This window comes from Protopterus annectens, chromosome 6.part0, assembly GCF_019279795.1.
Source record: "Protopterus annectens isolate FY-2018-M chromosome 6.part0, PAN1.0, whole genome shotgun sequence".
NCBI classification, from domain to species: domain Eukaryota; kingdom Metazoa; phylum Chordata; order Ceratodontiformes; family Protopteridae; genus Protopterus; species Protopterus annectens.
The window spans coordinates 697,281,568-697,301,858 of NC_056737.1; the positions used below are offsets into that span (position 1 = coordinate 697,281,568).

Here is a 20,291-nt window from a genome sequence, read left to right on the forward strand (position 1 = left end):
TGAAATTATTGGATGCTATAGAATTGACATTCAAATTATTCTGCCCATACAACAGCTTTAGCCCTAGATTTCTAGTAAACAATTTAATGTCTACCAGTATATCAGCAAAGTCTGTCGAACAAGAGGGAATAAAACTTAAACCCTTGTTCAGTAATGAAATTTCATGGACATTTAGTTCGTACCTTGAAATATTAATGATCAGGTCAGGTTGGTGAGATTCATCATTCTCTTCTGGTGCTGAATAGGCTCTTCTGTGTTCTTCCTTTTTCTTGTCCTGTTGAATGGCGACCATGTTCTTCTTTCGAACGGTTTTATCGGCAGAGGAAAAGAAGGAAAACCTTCACCTTCACCGAATATCTCCTCTTCAGAGCCTCCAATGAAGGAGTCTAATCTCATCTGCTTTTTCCGTTTATCTTTGACCGCAAAATCACTCGGAGAACCAAGTGCTGCTTGTGTGTCTCTATTATCCGAATTATCAGAATGTATCATAGCCTCTACGGTGATATGTTTAGGTTTCACTGCCATAGAGGTGGAAGAAGGAGCATTCTGAATAATGCTAGCAGTGTGTGTCGTTGTATCAATCGATCCAGTGTCTTCATTTGATGACGTCGTCAAAAGGGCGTTACTAGCTGATGGTTTCCCATGCTGAAGCACCGGCTTAGATTTAACATTAACAGCTGCATGATATTGCCGATTAACCAAATGCTGTGTTTTATCCCTTGGCCAAGCAAAGACCTGGCCTTTTTGGAAATCGAGAAAATCTCTTTCCAATTTTCTTTTTTTGTCTTGCTTAAGTTTGTTGTCAAGTGTCAACAACATTTGTTTAAGATCTTGAAATAAAATATTCAGCTCATTTTCGCTAAGCAATTTCAACAAGTCACTTTCTATTGTATTGATTTCTATTAATAAACTTTTTTCTGCTAGACAGTATTGTTCAATTAGGATGTTAATATAGGCAAAGCTGGTATCCAGATTGAGTTTCTGCCAGATGGAAAGCAATTCTGGATATTCTGTTCCGAAGGTGGGCATTTTTAACACCCTTAAACCTCGCGGAACCAGTTTGAAACTCAAGCATGCCTGCATATGTAATTTCTGCCACTGTATATTCCTCAGTCTCTGCAATTTAGTCTCAATGCGTCTTGTTAGCAGTATGACATCCATGTTGTATTTCATTTTGTTAGCTGCATCCTCAGTATTAACTAAATCTTGGGCCGTTAATTTGAGTAACGGATTCTCTCTCATTTCAACTAGCGTTACCATACGCTGCGTGTTCAATGTTTCTTGAATCCGATCACTGTTGAATGATACGGGTTGTACAGCCATGTCTCAGCAGGTAGTCAACGAAAAAAATAGATAGTAACAATGTTACCTGACGAGTAAAGCACTCTCAAAACCAAGAAAATGAAGTAGTCCAAAAGTTAAGAGTGCACCAGGCTGCAAATGAATCTCATCAAATATTCCACAAACTGTCCTTTATTAAAAACGAATATGCAGGAAAAATAGACAGGTAAGCGCTTTCACGTTGATATAACGCTTCATCAGACCTTGAAAAACATAAATCATGCATCTCTTTTTATACCATAGTGCATTGCACCTTAATTAAAAGCAACTGCAATGTAATTGATGCAATTAATGCTATCAATCAAGTCTGAGTATAGATGCTTACCAAATTTTAAAACCATATATATAAAAAACAAATATAGGACTGTTTTTGTAAAAATCTCGAAAAATATTCTTCTGACTTCCCAAAGTATCAACCTCTGCTTGCAGCTTTTGCCATTGCTTACACAACAGAGAAACACCTCCCCTACAAAGGTACTATCATTGAACCATACTTGTGTGCTATCCACAGCTACAATATGCCTCGGTTCACAAGTTCTTGTTCCCTTTGTGAAATGCAGAAGAGAAGCATCTTCCTTCAGCATCCACCACTGCCTGCCACATACATTAAATATTTAATTTTCTAGTTAAAAACCCATGCTACACATAGAAAATTGAGCCATCATACCTGCCTTCAAGAAGAGTTACAGAATCTCTCTACATAATTCCATTCTTATTTCACCCTTCCAGCATTAAGGAAATCTTCAGATTTCACCGACACTTCTGTAATGTGTCTACTGTCCTTTTAGAGCCCATTTCAAGAAGACTCCATGGGAACAGGCCATTCTGGGTACCAGACATCATGCAGATAAAGTAAATGTACTCCAGCACATATCATTCATTTTAAGGATATTTTTCCTGCAATATTTTATTAGTTAGCCGCTCTTAAAATAGTTCCACTTTTAAAGCAAACTGAAAGTCCAGCAAAAAGGGGCCCTACAATCATTAACAATACATAACTGCAGGTATACAGATACAGGTGCAGCACACACCACTTGGGTAATTTGTTTTCAAGACCTTTATTTTTAATTAAGAAATATTGCAATAACAAATTTCTACTAAAACAGCACTGCTTTTAAAGCAAAAAGTCAAATACTGTGTCTAATGGTTGCTACAGTCCTTTATGTTTCACCTCCAACAAGCTAGATGATCTTCAGAATGAAGGTCTCCACAGGGGTCAGACGCAAATGGTGTTGTATCCACTATGCATAACAATTATAAAGGTAGCAGGATGACAAGTGAAGTCAGGGTTGCCAGATCTTTCAACGGACAGATAGGGACTGTAAGTGAGACCAAAAAGCCAATCAAAAATCACAAAGCGAAGCCTCTTCCATTCAAAATGGAACAGACCGCTGTTTCATCGAGATTAAAGAGGCGGTGCAGGACTCGGCATTGGGCTGCTGATCTCAAGACAGTCCCGCTCAAATAGGGACATCTGGCAACCCTGACTGAGCAGCAAAGGAAAGAAAGGTTTGGGAAACAGAAGCTGTTACAATAACAGTGTTTAAGACCACTATCTGGGAATCAGCTTACACTGGACATCTGTTTTCACAAGCTTCGGTTCAGTACATGAGGTAGTTAGTACAAAACTATGGTACGCTTGAAGGGTTTCACTACCTAAACAAAGAAAATTAAAGGAAAACCTCATCTTCTCCTTCAGTTTAACTCAGTCCTTAGGTTTCTTTTCTCCCTACAATACGGTTCCAGTATTGTGTAGGTACCAGAAACCTGCTTGTACTTTTTAAAACTATTTCCTTGCATTGGAATCAAAGGAAAGGAATACCCACTTAGTTTTTTAAGCTCAACTTTTCACATACTTTGCAGAGGCATTTGTCTCTGCCTGCATGATATATCATAGACACAGTTAAATCTGTATTTTACCCTGTCATGTACTGCTGTTAATCTTCGATGAGCAATTAATCCTGCTAATGTCAGGAACACAGCAGCTGATATAAAAAGAGACAGACAGTTGTGGAACTGTTTTATCCTGTTTTTATTGCAGAGAGGAGGATAACTTAGCACACCCCTTTCATAGCAAAACAAAGCAATTACATCAGTCAGGGTTTTAAAAGCAGTTGTCACCTCTTCTGACAAATTTATACAACCAGCAACACCATATTGAAATGCTAAGTTTTAAATGTTGGTTATTTATAATTTATAAGTTGAGATAACTTAAATGTAGTATCAAAGATTTCTGTGACATTTAGAAAAAAGTCAAAAATATCATCTCTTGTAAAGTATCAACACATTTACTACTTTCAAGCCCCCCCCCCCCAACACACACACACACACACACATACATAGGACAGAACTGCAGAAAGAGAGACAAGTGGCAACCCTATCAACTAGGTGCACTGATAATCTTCATTAAAAGGTCTTTTATGCTTTTTTTGTGACATCCTCCCAGAGGGGGATGCATACCTGGTACACACAGATCCATGGTAAGAGATTCCTGCTGACTTTGAGTTAGTTTCTTACATTGTTAGAGTACATAAATATTTTGTAGTCCACACAGGAAATGTGACCATTGATGGCAACCGTAATATACAGCTGAATTTACTTCAACATACATTTACTATGTGCTCTTACATTAAAAACATTAAGAAAAGGAAATCAGGAGTACTTAACTATGTTTAAATGCAAACATGCTCACACACACGCACACACACACACACACACACACACACACACACACACACACACACAGACATATGTGTGTGTGTGTGTTTGTTTATGTATAGATAAATATATACAGTTACACAAAATTTTCTTTTGATTTGCTTTTCTTTAAAAGAGATGCAGTACATACACAGGCATATAATCTATTTCTCCATTATGCACACACATATGTTTTTGTACACACACACACACATATATACATATATATATATATATATATATATATATATATATACATATATATATATATATAGGTACCCGCGGTGGTGGTGCTGCGGTAGCATTGTCGCCTCACACTAAGACGCTGTCCAGTTCGATTCTCAGCTAGAGCGTCTTCTGCATGGAGACATGTGTGAATGGGTGTACCTTCGTTGAAGGTTGTGCGTCAGGGCTGGTAACTCGGCACGTAAAAATCAACTACCAATCATTAGCGGACCAGAGTTCCGCTGTGGCGACCCCTAACAGGGAAAAGCCAAAAGACACAACAACATATATATATATATATATATATATATATAAATATATATATATATATATATATATATATATATATATATATATATATATATATATATCTACACACACACACACACACATATACACACACACTGTATATATATATATATATATATATATATATATATATATATATATATATATATATGTGTGTGTGTGTGTGTGTTTGTGTGTATGCAATACGGCTGCATACAATTCGTTATTTGTAATAAACATAGCACAGTACAGTTAAGCATTATGAATGTATACATTCTAATAAATGTTGCTTAATGTTCTCCCTGTGTTCGCGTGGGTTTCCTCCGGGTACTCCGGTTTCCTCCCACATTCCAAAGGCATGCATCTGGAGCGTTTCTCCCCGGGCCTCCGCTGAAAACAGGCTCTGTGGAACCTAGTCGGACATTCCCGGCCAACAAATGTTAAATAAATAAAAAATAAATAAATAAAATGTTTTACTTATTCACTGTCGCACATTGACAAAATTGCATGTGCAATACATAGCCAATGTCTTTATGTCAGTATTTTTTTTCTTTATATTGCTAAGTGCATTTATTACTTGTTATTATCTTTGTCAATGTAGCCCGAGTCATAGCTGAAAAGGGTCTTGGGACCAGTCCATTTTCCCGGTTATTTAAGTATAAACAAATGTTGTTGTGTCTTTCAGCCACAGCGGAACTCCTGTCCCCTAATGTTTGGTAGTGGATTTTTACGTGCCGAGTTGCCAGCCCTGACGCACAACCTTCAACGAAGGCACGCCCATTCATGCATGCCTCCATACAGAAGACGCTTTAGCTGAGAATCGAACGCGACAACATCTTGCTGTGAGGCGACAAAACTACCGCAGCACCACTACCAATAGAAAAAAAAGGGGGGGGGCATGACAAAAATAATTAAAGAACTAGTAAAGCACATTTTAATTTTGCATCATTCATGAGGAGAAAAAATTTCCCACTGAAGGCATTGGGAAGTAGCAGACGGACTTAGTTTGGAGTCTTACTACTTGTTACCTGTAAATGTACAGCAGGCATCTTTTACTGCAGTGAGAGTTTTCACACTTCAGTATGAGAGTGTGGGGGAAGGTCTGTCAATTCTTTTAGAACTATAAACAATCCCTTTACAAAGGTCTGCTATTTACCTACTTTCTTTTGCTGGAAGTAGCTAACAGTTATTTATAGCACAGAACAAGCTCTGACAGACACATAAATAAGGCTCAGTCAGGGAACAGAGAAGTAGCTCTGTTAGAGAAGGTGTGTTTAGATGACAGTGCTTCACAGTCCTGCCATTCTATCATAATGGCATGAAAAAATAACACCACTTCCTTATGTCTAGCATGACTCAAATGAAGAGGACTTGAAATATATTCTGGAATGAAAGCAACAAAACAAGGTCACATTACCAAGGCTTGCCTTGCCAAAATGGCCATCATCCACCATTTTGAGGGAAACACATTAAAATTGTAGAAGAAGGACTTGGAGTGATTTTGGGGCATTAAAATATCCCATCTAGCAAAGATACAATGAAAAAACATGTTTTGTTTAGTTCTAAGGTGGAGTTTTCCATTAAATTATTTAACCAGACCCTGCTCCCAGGTTGATCCTAAAAAAGGACACTTGTGTCCAGTATGCTCACCTGGTCAACAAACAGATAAAATAAAAAGTAAAAATAAAAAAGTCTGAAACACAAAGAAGAAATGGGAAGGTGGCACATAAGACAACTAATTCAGAAAGTGGAACAGGAAATCACCCTCTTGCCCTCCCTGCCTAAAAAGACGAGCTGTGAAGAGACTACTTTAAGGAAAATTGTTTCTTAATGATTATGTGCCTGAGGCCACAGCTGATACACATGATAGAACAGACAAAAATAAATAAACAGTGAAGACCTGCTGAAAACAAAACAAAAAAAAAACAGTTGTATAACAGCAACAAAATGTGAGTGGATACTTGAGAATATAACCCCTATTAAAACAGTATGGTCTTGATTCCAAAAAAACTAGTTCTCAGTGCAAGTGACCACTTACACTGAGAACAAACTGAAAGCACATCTTTTGGAATTTGACTCATCAGTGTAAGCCAGTTTAAAGATAGGCCTTCTTCCAATGTAAGTCACTTACACTGAGTAAGTCTTTCAGAATCAGGTCTGACTCAGACAGAGAGCAACTATTTTGGAATCTCGGCCTGTGTTATTACTAAGATCATGGAAGATAATCCTGTAGAAACTATACAAACTAAATAACTTGTACATATGCTCAAAAATGGTTGTGGTGAAGATGCCCAAAGAAAGAGAAGAACAATGGTAATATTTAGAAGTTTTTTTCTACAAGCACCATTATTTTGAAACCTGACGTAAAACAGCACTTAAACAGATATAATATCACCTACCTCTAAAGTCTGCATCAGGTTAGGTTTAATGGCATCCTTCATCAGAACAGTTAAAGCTCCAGTCAACCCCTGTTAAAACAAAACATATTATACTGAAAACAGAAGCCACCATTATCAGGTTATCAGGTTACAGATATCTGTAGCATATTCACAGCAAATTCCACAAAAGCATGTTACTGCTTACCCTGAAGTCTGTCACTCTCCAAGTAAACAAGTAGACTTTCCTTCAGTATCTCCTCCATAACATTTCCTGCAGCTGAGGTCAGGACTGTAAGTTCATAATTTCTGAGGTCAGTTCTAGGCCCCTCCCTTGGGAAATGTCACCACCATGATATCTCTCTAGCATTTGGAGCCGCTTCACTACCGATTGACTGAAAAGTTCTGTCAGGCAATCACCTTTCGTGTTCTTTAGCAACTTTCAAGTTTCTTTTCTATGACTTTCACTGGTATTAGTCTGTTTCCCCTCATTCCCCTTTTCAAGTTAATACTCTCATTTGTAAAATCAGAAAGGAATAATTCACTATCATTGCCTTTTTCCCATTTTTTCTGTACTTTCCTCATCCATGACTGATCTATGTGGCTCTCTCTTAACCTTCTTTCTCTCCCTTATATATCTTGATAAGAAAACAAGGTATGGAAAATAAAGCTAAAAGTATGTCAACCATTCTTTGTGAGAAGTGATTTGGTCTTTCATTCTCCAAATGCTAAGAATGGTATCTATGTAAGTTGAGTTTTATTTAAAAACTACTAGAGATTGAGCTTCCAAAAGCAGCTACTGTTTCTCAGCTCAAGTTCCACCTCTTCACTTGGCTGAAGCCCATTGTATTGAACTACTGGCACATGTTTACCTTTGCTTCATAAGTAAATAATATCAGAAAATGATCACTAGTAAGAAAAGTTACGAGAAGGTTTATACTTTTTTTTTCTAATTTCAGTTACGTGTGATACTTAAGTTTTTTCTCTGTGCCAGGTTCAGGAAGGCTCACTATTTTTCAATTTGAAAAAGAGATGGCCTTGCTTGTCATGTAATTGGAATAAAAGACTATCAATTAGGTGCATCTGCATGACATATAAATTACTACTTTGAATAAAGCTTCTAAATCTCTTTGGTTGTTTAAATCATATTGAAAGACTGCAATATTTACTTCTAGCTGCATTGGAACAGTTATTCTATTACTTTTTCACAATTTTTCTAAAGCCGCCTTTGATGTAGAAAATTAAAATGCTGCATGTATCTGGAGTTTTAGTGAATTAACATAATGGTTTGTGTAACTAAAAATGAATTTTTGAACTCTAAGCCTCTTTCAGCCTGGTCTGTCACAAAAGCATCTGAATGTCTGGCAAAATCAGAGCAACAGTCTAAAGATTTTTCTCCTCTATTCCTTCTCCGTGATCTTTCTCTAGGACTGCCTTTGCCCTTCTCACTACTAAATACTCATTTCCACCTTCTTCCCTCACCTGACTGCACAACTCCCATCTTTATTAACCTTCTTTGCTGACCTTCCCCTTCTGCATACCAATTGTTAAAATGAAAACAAAACCCCCCTTATCCTACTGATCATCAGCAGCACTCCTTTAGTAGCTTTTAAAGAATGAGCAACTTATTTCCTTCATTCTCCCCTCTAAAAGTATTTCACGTCTTTCTAAGCATATTTTATATCCAAAAATATTTGGATGGCATAATGGCTAAGGTCTTAACATCACAGATGAAAGCTACAGGGTACAATTGTGACCTGTAGTTACTGGCTATGCTTGTGATGGTCTGAAGACTGGGAGCCAAGTCTTTACATACTAAACATATACATACGAACCCTGTCTCATTAATAAGTTATTTTACTTGAATATTGCTGCATTTTCTGTATAGCTTATAGCACTGTAGCACTACATTGTATATATATATATATATATATATATATATATATATATATATATATATACACACACACACACACACACACACACACACACACACACACACACACACACACACACACACACACACTCACACACACACACACACACACACACACACACACACACACGTGAATGTGTGAAAAATACAGAGAAAATGACATTGTTAGCTTCTAAAAGTCGTGTCTGAAAACAAAGTGGAAAAATGAAAAAACAAATCAGTCCGACTACCACTGTCCGGTACATAAACTTTTAATAAAATAAAAATGTAAAACAGAAAAGCTCTCCCAACCCTTCATCACAGCTATGAGATAAAAACATGTTAAACGATTTAAAATATCCCCATCCAATGAATGATCTCGTATTAACCTATAAACGAATCAAAGTTAAAATAATACTGACTACTGGTTATTACATCCATTCAGCTCTCCAAAACACACCAATAATGGCTCAATTCTCATGAATAAATAATTATTGTAAAGCCGATCTAAAGCCATGAAGAAGGTCCACAGAGCTACATCCAGATAAATGAACCATACATTCATAATCAATCAAATGCCAAAAAGGGCTATCCATGAAGATTCTATCAACCAATCATCTACCACACATAAAATCACATCCTCATGAATAAGCACGAGCTCACAACCAATCAAAAAGGTGGAAAGTAAATATGTTGTCTATCTAAGCATCTATAAAGAAACAATGTGGTGCTATTTACAGCGCTATACATATTAAAAAAATGCTGCTATCAGCCAGTCCACTCAAACGAGCTCAATCTCTGCAAGACATCCACCACAGTCAGACGTACATAACAGATATCGTGCTGTAGTCACTGAAAAAAGAATGTATGTGCTAAGAAAGGAAAACAAGGAACAGATATATATATATATATATATATATATATATATATATATATATATATATATATATATAATCACACTGAGGACTTATGACATAAATAATTAACTAAAATAAAATAATGTCTTTATTTCTTTTGGGACAGCCTACATCCTTTTAAGACCGGTTTGAGGGGAACATAACCATTCAACCAATGTAGCTTGTCAGCTTGTAGATCTGTTATCCATTTAGATTCTGCAGTCTCAGTATAATTAACCACTTCAGCAATTCTGATAACTTTTATAACCTGAAGCACCATAAACCTGAAAGTATGCCTGTGGTGGGCCAGGGTATGTTTTGTTAGGGCATTTTTAGCATCACCACTGCAGTTATCCCTAAGGCGTTGTAAAATCCTCTCCTTTAATAACCTATTTGTTTTTCCTACATAAAAAAAAAAAATCACATGAATTGCATAACACAAGGTATAAAACATTCCTGGTCTTGCACTCAGCATACAAATCTGGTTTATAGTTCTTGTCAAAGATAGGATTTAAGAACAACCTTAATTTGTAAAGACATCTATGTATAGGTATGAAACACGATCTCTGACATGTCATATGACAATATATTTACTTTTCGATGTGTGAAAAATACATATAGCTTCAATAAAGATGTTGCAAAAGTATAAAATATAAAAGGTTATGTGAAAAGTATAAAAATAAGTAAAAGAAACTGTAAACTGATCTTCTGTGGGGAGAGATAGTTAGACATGCACACAATTACTCAGCTTAGATTTATTTGTACTCCTTTGCAGCTGCTTCATGACAGTTAATACACTGCTTAATTATGCCAGAAGCCTTCTATAGAACCTGTTGTACTGACTTAAATTTTGAATGGCACAGAAGGAAAGCACTGTGGGCACAGTGAAGAGAGAATTGCTCTCAAAGAACTGTGCTAACTAAATGTCTCCCAGCATTGACTCATCCCAAGACATCCCTCCAAAGGACAGGTGGAATAACTCTGCCTTTGGAGAATGAACTTAGCAGCCATTTTCTACTCAACAGTTGTTTGAAACTTGCTGCTTCAGGGCAATCTGCAAGCCTACAACAGTGAATCATTTTTAATTTTGCTTTGGTTTTCGTATTCTGCATTTTCTAGGTAGTGGTAGATAGATTTTAGTAAATCTTTAGCTAGCTACACACACACACACACAAACACACACACACACACACACAGAGAATTTCATCAAATACCCCTTCGGTTAACATCTGTTTAATCCACAAAATTTAGTCCACTACACAGATGGTTGATAGGTATAAGAGATCACATAATTCATAGGGCTGGGAAATATGCCTTTCTCCAACACTGTGTGATCTTGGAATTAGTATATAAAATTAGCATGGAGTGTTGAGACATAAGGGGGCTTGCCCTCCCCCTCAAGAAAATTGCAAAGTTACTACCTATGTGGGAGTCTCTAAAAATCAAATACATATAGCCTATTCCTGTACTGATTCATTTTTAGAAGAATATTTGATGAATCAGAGAATTGATGTAGAAGAATATAAATTCTTATATAATAAAGAGCAAATTATTCCTGTGTTCTTTTGTATTCCTAAGGTCCACAAAAAAATGTTGATAGCCCTCCGTTTAGACCCATAGTTGTAGCGATTGGATCTAAGACCCATCCTTTAGCTGTATATGTGGATTCTAGGGTACAATATGTGGTGGAGAAAGCTGAACATGTAGTGCAGGATTCATGGAAATTTTGGGCCATTTAAAGGAAGAGCTTTGGAAGGAAGATCTTATTTATCTTACAGTAGATGTTAAATATTTATTTACTGTAATTCCTAAAGATGAGGGGGATGGCTATGTTTGAGGAAACTCTCTTTCAATTTTCTGATCTTACACATGACCAGATTACTCTAATATGTGAAATTATGAGTTTGGTTTTAGAAAATAATTACATCTATTTCAAGGGGGAGTTTTATCAACAAATTAAAGGTGTAGCAATGGGGCGGCTTGCACCCCTGTGTATGCTAACCTTGTTTTACTTGGATGGGAGACTAATTTTGTATTTCAGTGCATTTTATTGGCATAGAATTAAGATGTATTCTAGGTTTTTGGATGACATCTTTATTTTATGGGATGGGCCCAGTAGTGAGATTGAACAATTCATGCAATATCTGAATAATACTACAGATGTTTTACAAATTACATATAGTACAGATGCCTTTGGTATTGACTACTTGGATACCTATATTTCTCATGATATCAATGGATTTAGGTCAAGAATTTTTCATAAAGATATGTTCTGTAACTCTTATTTGCATTTTCAAAGTAATCACCCTGAAAAGCAGAAAAAAGTATTATGAAGGGGCAAGCTATCACAGTAGCGCGTATGACATCACATTACGAAGATGTGAAAGATGAGTTGAATAAAATTGGTTACATGTTCCAAGATAGAGGGTACCCTAAAGAGTTTACTGAAGAAATAATTAATGGAGTATATAAAAATGGGGTAATTTCTATAAGCCCTTGCTGGGGGTTGGTTTGTTTAAAACAAACATTAATGAATTGTTACACATGAATATGGCCCATTATCAAAAAGCTTGCGTTTTACAAATACAAGCATTTAAAAAATAAAATTAAGAGAGCTTTTAGCTCTAATTGGAATATATTCAGGGTGAATCATGATATTTTGGAAAAAATTGGCAAAGCCCCTAGATTTGTCAATAGTTTTGTTTGTTTCTTTCGGCTTTTCCCGGTTAGGGGTCGCCACAGCGGAACTCCGGTCCACTAATGATTGGCAGTAGATTTTGACGTGCTGGCTTGCCGGGCCTAACTCACAACCTTCAATGAAGGAATGCCCATTCACGCATGTCACCACACAGAAGACACTCTAACTGAGAATCAAACGGGAAATGTCTAACTGTGAGGCGACAACGCTACCGCAGCACCACAGTACAAGAACAAATTTTAAGAAGCTTTTTGAATGTAAATTGGATTCCTCTTATATGATAGATGCCTGTACTAAACCATGTGGAGCTTGCAGCCAATGTTCCTTTATATTCAAGGAAAATACACTTATTTTAAATAACAAAATGCATAGCAAAGTTTCATTTAAGTAAGTTAATTGCAGGATGAGTACAGTGGTTTACCTGGGTATTTCTGCAACATGTTTTAATTTTTATGCGGACAAGACTGAGAGCTCCCTTAGATGTAGAATATATGAGCATCTCAATGACATAAGGAATGGTAAATTAAATAATGCTTTATATAAACTTTCCCAGGTTTGTTCCAAGTTTGAAAAGTTTTTATTTAGAATCTTGGATATAATTAAGCCTTATCCTAGAGGGGGAGACTGGAAAAATGCATTGAAGAAAAAAGAAACAGAATGGCAGCTTAGGCTAGCTGCAATGTTTCCCCCAAGCTTAAATGACACAATTTCTACTTTACCCATTTTAAATCAAAGAGCAAGTAAAATATAATTTAAATTTGATGGGCAGATTTTGAATGTTAAGATGATTTTTTGTTGTTGTGTCTTTTGGCTTTTCCCGGTTAGGGGTCGCCACAGTGGAACTCCAGTCCACTAATGATTGGCAGTAGATTTTTACGTGCCGAGTTGCCGGCCCTGATGCACAACCTTCAATGAAGGTACGCCCATTCATGCATGTCTCCACACAGAAGATGCTCTAGCTGAGAATCGAACAGGACAACGTCTTACTGTGAGGCGACAACGCTACCGCAGCACCATCACAATATTTATGTGTAGTTTCTTTGTAACAATTGTCTTTATTCAGCTATTTTTTATAAAAAGTTAGCGGTTTCTCTCTTTAAAAACTAATGTCTTTTCATTGTTAGTAATTGGTTCTTGGATGTGACTGGTAGGGAAGAAAATGAGTGAATAGTTAAATAGTACAATTCCTATTTCTGATTTGTATTTTGATGAAGTCTCTTCTTCACTGAGATGAAAGTGCTCAATAATTTGTGTATTTTATTCAAAACAGTCATCCAGTAGCTGCGGTTGCGGTTTTCTCTGATTATTTTGTATTTAAAATTGCAAAGTTGACATTTTCTGGATGTTTTGAAGAAATTCAGTATACCCATATAGGTTTTCTGTCATAATGTGAAATGGCAGTTAATCAAACATGGTTTGGTCAAATGTGTTGTTTGAACATTTCATAATGCCAAACTAAAGTATTCCAACCTCATGTTAACGAAAGTAAGTCTCCATTTGCTAATATGAAGTTGACTTTATGAACAGAGATCGATGTACAGCAAGGATGTACATAGGATCAAAGTACAAAGGATATATATATATATATATATACATACATATATATATATATATATATATATATATATATATATATATATATATATATATAAATATACCTCTATATATATATATATATATATATATATATATATATATATCTCACATACACAACTTGTAATCTTGTCACAGACTTATTTTAATCTTACAGATTTTTTTTATTCCTGCAGGGCTGAACCCAATGGCTCCTCTGCCTGCATCCAATAGATACATTATTCTGTGGTAAAGGGAGCCACATGGGTAGGTGACAGCCCTCTGACTTATTTCCTTCTTTGGAATCCCTCACGAGCTCATCCACTTGCTGCAAGAGTCGGGTGGTAGGGAAAGGAACAACTCTGTCCTGCAGGGTGGCCTACCATCTTCCCCAAGGGAGCACCCTCCTGTGGTGGCTCTTCCAAGCGCTGCTACAGCTGCCTTCTGATGGAAAGCATGCCCTCACCCACTGAATTCTTCTCAGCTCACAGTGCGAGCTTCACAAAGCAACAAGTATTCAACAGACTACAGCTCAGTGAGGTAGACACCTAGTGCTTTTGCTAAGTGTTTCACATGTTGCAAGGGATAGGCACCTCCCTTATCCCAGGAGAGGTGAGCTGGCAGTGGCTGTTCACTCACATCATCCACTGCCAACTTCTACAAGCACCCAAGCCACTATCCAGACCAACGTCACCTGCAACACACTCAGGGTTTTACAAAGATTATAAAATTCATGCCAAAGCAAGTAGCTGACTTGAGAAAATAAGCACCAAACTGTAATTATGATGAGACATTATTGTAAATGGTGAGAGAGCTGTGAGTGGAATAAATGCTGAGTGCCATAAAAAGATGTTTAAAAATCAGAAACTGATCTGGCATTTGAAAGTTCTTTAAGCAATATTTTAGGCATAAAAGCAAATAAAAATGTACAATAATTGAAAGTTATTAGCCAGTAGGCACCCATGTAAAAAGAGCAGCAAACTACAGAGCATAATCTCCAGGATTTATTTATTTTACATTTGTTTACTGGGAAAGTCCAACTGGGTATAGATCCCATTTTCAGCAGAGGCCCGGGGAGAAAAGCTCCACAAAGATTAGTACAGCAAATACAGTAAATACAATACACATGTAAATAAAGTACAGCACAGAGTTAAAAAGTTAATAAGGTACAGTTTCAAGGCCAAGAAAGGAGCAAAAAGTAAATATACTATAAGGAGCACAGTGTGTTACAATAAACAATACAGTTGAAAGGACATTCTGTTCAGTCATTTGATTACATTTATCAATAGCTAGTACTGTAAACACACATGGATTGAGTAGGAGTATAGAGAGGAGCTGCTGTAAGCTTTCATGAAAGGTTAAAGCATGATATGATCTAATTAAGTGAAGCTACCCCAGAGTCAGAACAATTACATAACCAAGAACTACGTAAATGGGACCAGAGGAGTTTTTTTTAATTATTTTTGTTTTCAGTGTCCAACACACCATTAGTTGAGAGTTGGCTAACCAGGTTTCATGCTTTTGCAACAGAAATGGAAAACAAGGAGTCCCCAGAGCTATTGTTGCTTTTGCATATGTCAGCCAGTGCTTTATTGGTGGATCTTAATAGGCGTTTATTAGAGTAGATATTAAGTACACCTTGGAGAGCAGGAACTCTATCAGGATAATACAGAATTTGGTGGACTATTGTAAGCTGGTTATATGTGAACAGGTTGGGTACTTCTAGCCAGGATAGTTGTTGATTCCTATGCAGTGATGTGTCCTGAAGGGTGAGTCAATAGCAAACCTAGCTATCTTATTGTAGCAGGTGTTTAGTTTGTTAAAGTCTACTTTGTTTAGGTTGATGAGTATGGGGAAGGCACAGAGGATTGTACATAGTAAACAGGTTCTTGCGATGGTGGCTTTACTGTCATTGGTGAGGTACTTTTTGCATCTATATAGGATTCTGAGTTTTTTATGGACTTTCTTTATTTGTTTGTGCAATGTGCATATCAAATTTCATATTGTGGTTTATGATAACCCCTAGACGTTTGGTGTGTTGGACAGGTGTGATAGGGATGTTATTAGTTGAGAATACTGTGAATGGTGGTATGGGGTCTAAAGCTCAAGTGGGACAGAATATCATTAGCTGTGTTTTATTGGCGTTAAGTATTAGTTGAGAGTTGGCTAACCAGGTTTCAACAGTGGTAAAGGACTCGTGTCAATTTCTGGAGTTGAGGCATTGATAGGGCATAACAGATTAGAGTTCAGTCATTGGCGTACTGCACTAGAGTGGCATGCCAGGTAGCTTTGTGGAGTTTGTTGATGAATATGCTGAAAAGAAGCGGTCCAAGAATGGATCCCTGGGGGACCCCTAGGGTGACAGGTAGGAGGGGAGATAAGGAGTTTTGCCATTTTACTGCTTGTTGGTGGTTGGTTAGACAGGCTTGAAACCATGCTAGTGTGCAGTGGCTGAGATTAAGATTGGAGAGAGCAGAAAGGAGTTTGGGATGGGAGACAGTATCAAAGACATTGGAGAGATCTAGGAATACAGTGGATAAGTTACCATTGTTTTGATGTTGGTTTACTGTGTTAGTAAAGTTAATAAGTGCTGTGGCAATACTGTGATTGAGGCAGAATCTGTGTTGGGTGTTAGTTAGCATTTTATTAATGAGGAGATAGTACATTATTTGGGAATGTATACATTTTTTGAGGATTTTAGATAAGGGGGGTTGAATGGCATTTGGATGGTAATTAGATAGTTCCACAGAGTTACCTCCTTTGTGGAGTGGTATTACATGTGAAATTTTCCACAGAGAAGGAATGCATTGTTCTGATAAAGAATGATTAATGAGCTTGGAGACTGGATAAGAGATGGATTTGGCTGCGATCTTTAGATATTCTACATGTAATTTGTCGGTGACCAGGGTTGTGGGTTTAAGTCTATTTAGGTATTTACACATTGTGCTAGTTGGGACAGGCTGTAAGGAGGAGAGGTTTTGGTCTGCTGGCATGGAAGATAGGTTTGGATGTGAAGTAGGAGAACTATTATTGGATAGGGCTAGGATGGACTTGGTGAAATGTTCATTGAATTGGGTGGCAATATTACTGGTGGTGGTGTCAATGTTAGGGAGTTGAGTACTGCTCTTTCCTGGTTGTAGGATTTTATTATTGGCAGCCCAGAATTTTTATGGGCTATTTTTGTGTATGGTTTGAATGCCAGGTCTATATTAGAACAGCGAAAGTCCTATTCACCGAATATGTAAACACTGACAAATATTACGCAAACCGCAAATACATTGAATGCCCTGAACCGTGAAATTCAAAAAACTCGAACCGTCATAATTGTCCAACCCTACCACCCGCTACATACTACCTATCCAAACAAAATAAATAAACCATATACATACACTAACCAAAACCCTACTTCTAACCCTAAACTAAACCCTACTTCTAACCCTAAACTAAATCTTGCATACACTACCATGTATGCACTTACCTTAACCTGCATCCTAACCCTAAGGTCCGTAACTATCGCACACTTACAGTAAGAGGCTATACCCAAACAAAATAAATAATCCACACACATACACTTAACAAAACCTTACTTCTAATCCTACACTAAACCTCACATACATTATCATCTATGCACTTACCTTAACCCGCACCCTAACCCTAAGTTCTATAACTATCGCACACTTACCTTACGGAGCTATATCACAGAAGGGCCAACCATGATGATTCAACATTTCGGATTTCGCGCTTCAGGACGATCGGTGTTTTCACGGTTCGATGGATACGTGTCGATGTTTCTGTATTCGGGTAAGTGGACTTTCACTGTTTTAATAGTGAACCTGAATGCCTATATAGTGGTTCCTTTTATCCGAACTAAGACAATACTGAAGCTTGTTTTAGACTTCTAGATAAACACTACATCACTTTTCAATATAAATTTAAGCAAAATAATAATAATAATAATGTTATATAACTGGTCATACAACAACAGTCTATTTAAACAAAAAAGAAATATTCACAAAAAATTGTATTTGAAGAGAGAAATAGATGCTTTGCTACTGATTGTTCACATACTCATGTGAAAGAGGAATGCCACAGATGTCCAAACAGGACATTTCTTTTATATACTATATAAAGTTTATATATTCAAAAACATAATGCTTTCCTGGTACAGAAAATAAGCCTATGACTTAAAATACTAGAAGTAATGCAACCTTGACTGCTGAAAGGACTTTAGCAACAGTTAAGACTTGCTTAGCACATATCCCTCTTTTCCAGTTCCTCTGTCTAACTCAATATCTCCTCCTCCTCCTTTGCATACCTCCTTACTCTTAGGTTTACAGTCCCTTCTGAATTATAGATTACCATACTTTTCTCCCCAAGCCACTTACATTTTCTTATCACTACCTCTTCTATTCTCCCTTATCTACTAAATAGATTGCATAATACATTTTTCATCACTTCCACTTCATTTTCCCTTCATCCACAAGATAGCTTGTATTATACAGTTCCCCACTAGTGTCACGTTATCTCTTCTACTGAAGTACATACATACTATAATCCCCATATTTACTCCCATTTCTATCCCCTAAAATATCCACCTCCTCTTTTTAGCATATAAAACACTGTCTATAAATGTAGTATTGCTAGCATTAATATACGATTGTGTAGAGTTTTAGTTTTTTATTATTTGTGTAACCTGATTTGAATTGTATTGAGTCTGAATGCATTATACTACCTTTTCATGCATACATTTGCTGTAATAAAACACTCTACTTTCAGTGGTGGCGAACCTATGACACACTTGTCAAAGATGGCACACGCCACAACGTTTTGGGTTACATGTCAGCAATCACCAACACCCGAGTTACCAAAGATACTGCTTTTGCATTCATTGCTCACCTGAAGTGCACTGAATTATTTTGGGTTTGGCATTTCAAAAGCTCCTAGCACAAAAGGTTCTCCATCACTGCTCTATTTCGTATCTAAGTATCATATCCTAGACTCATTACTGTATGTGTGGAATTTTTCTCCCCATGCATCAGCTAAATATGGGATCAAGTATTCAGTCTGATTTTTCCTCAGTAAACAAAAGCAATAAAGTAAATAAATAAATAAATTATAAGGAAAAAAAAAAGAAACACTACTCCTCAAATTAGTGAAAGGCATTTGCCACAACTTGCTTGGGAGGAGTTAGCTAAGCTAATTCTAGACTGCAGAGACACAAAGCTTATACATCCTGGTAGAAAACAATATAAGGCAATCATGTAATATGAAACAATAATTTGAAATGGGTGTGTTAAAACTGATCACAATTATTATTTGTATTCCATCAGATGGTAAACCTAGATTTTCAGCCCTAGATTAGTTAATTTATGTTACACACATTAGAGAAAAAGAAACAGACTGTAAAAAAAAAACTTGTAAAACTTTTGGAAAAGCCCACAGGCTTTGACATGTATGATCATGTTCTAATGCTAAAAGTTATGGATAGTACATCAGCATATAATTTGAACATTAAACAATGACCTGTAATAATTGAAATTCTGCAGCATGTACACAAACATGTCTTGAAAGAGTGGCTTAAAATAATTCAGCCAAACTGTTTCAGAACATGTGCTAGAGATGCTGTACAATGTAGGGGACTAGAATAATTTTACTCATCTATCTGCAAGGTTATTGGGTGATACTATAAATGTTATCTCAAACCCATGTCCAAATGTTCAAAATGACAGGTTCAACTAGACTATACGCAACCAGGCCTGGCGTGGATCGAGATGTGGAAAAAGTAAAGTTACGTGATACATGTCACGCAAACTGTACATTACCCTGAATTCATGTTTACCTCATTAGAAATGACCTGAAAAATAATTTTCAAGACCACACATGGACTGTGCTAGCTTGTTTCATGAAAATGTGCTGGTGTAATATATCAGGCAGATGTAACTCATTTATCTAGCTTCTGTTTGAGAGTACCAGGATGGGTTATATCTGCTTATTTGTAATCCCACTCTCTCCATCTTTAAAACAGCATAGTTTTAAGCATAGCCGGCTTTAGGCACCAGCGAACCCTGCGGTCGCTGGGGGCCCCTTGTTCCTGGGGGGCCCCCAACCACAGCAAGTGCTTACCTTGACATTTTGTAACATGTCTGTCAAACCAACAAAAGCTACTACATCAATCTTGTACACTTAATAAACCAGGTGGTTAATAATGCTTATTTATATCTCCTTTAAAATTCAAAAATGTCTTTGGTTATAGTAACAATGTTTTATCAATCAAGAGCCTTCAC

The 20,291-nt window shown here is 36.8% G+C and overlaps 1 protein-coding gene across 1 annotated transcript in view; it reads right to left on the bottom strand.

The window, feature by feature from the left end:
- The window catches only part of MTHFD1 (methylenetetrahydrofolate dehydrogenase, cyclohydrolase and formyltetrahydrofolate synthetase 1), a gene marked incomplete in the record, with an annotated part of 1,466,165 nt that overhangs the window by 507,557 nt on the left and 938,317 nt on the right, over window positions 1-20,291 (bottom strand). Inside the window, 1 exon segment of the mRNA XM_044074387.1 lies at window positions 6,951-7,019. Within this exon segment, the coding sequence (XP_043930322.1) occupies window positions 6,951-7,019 (69 nt within the window).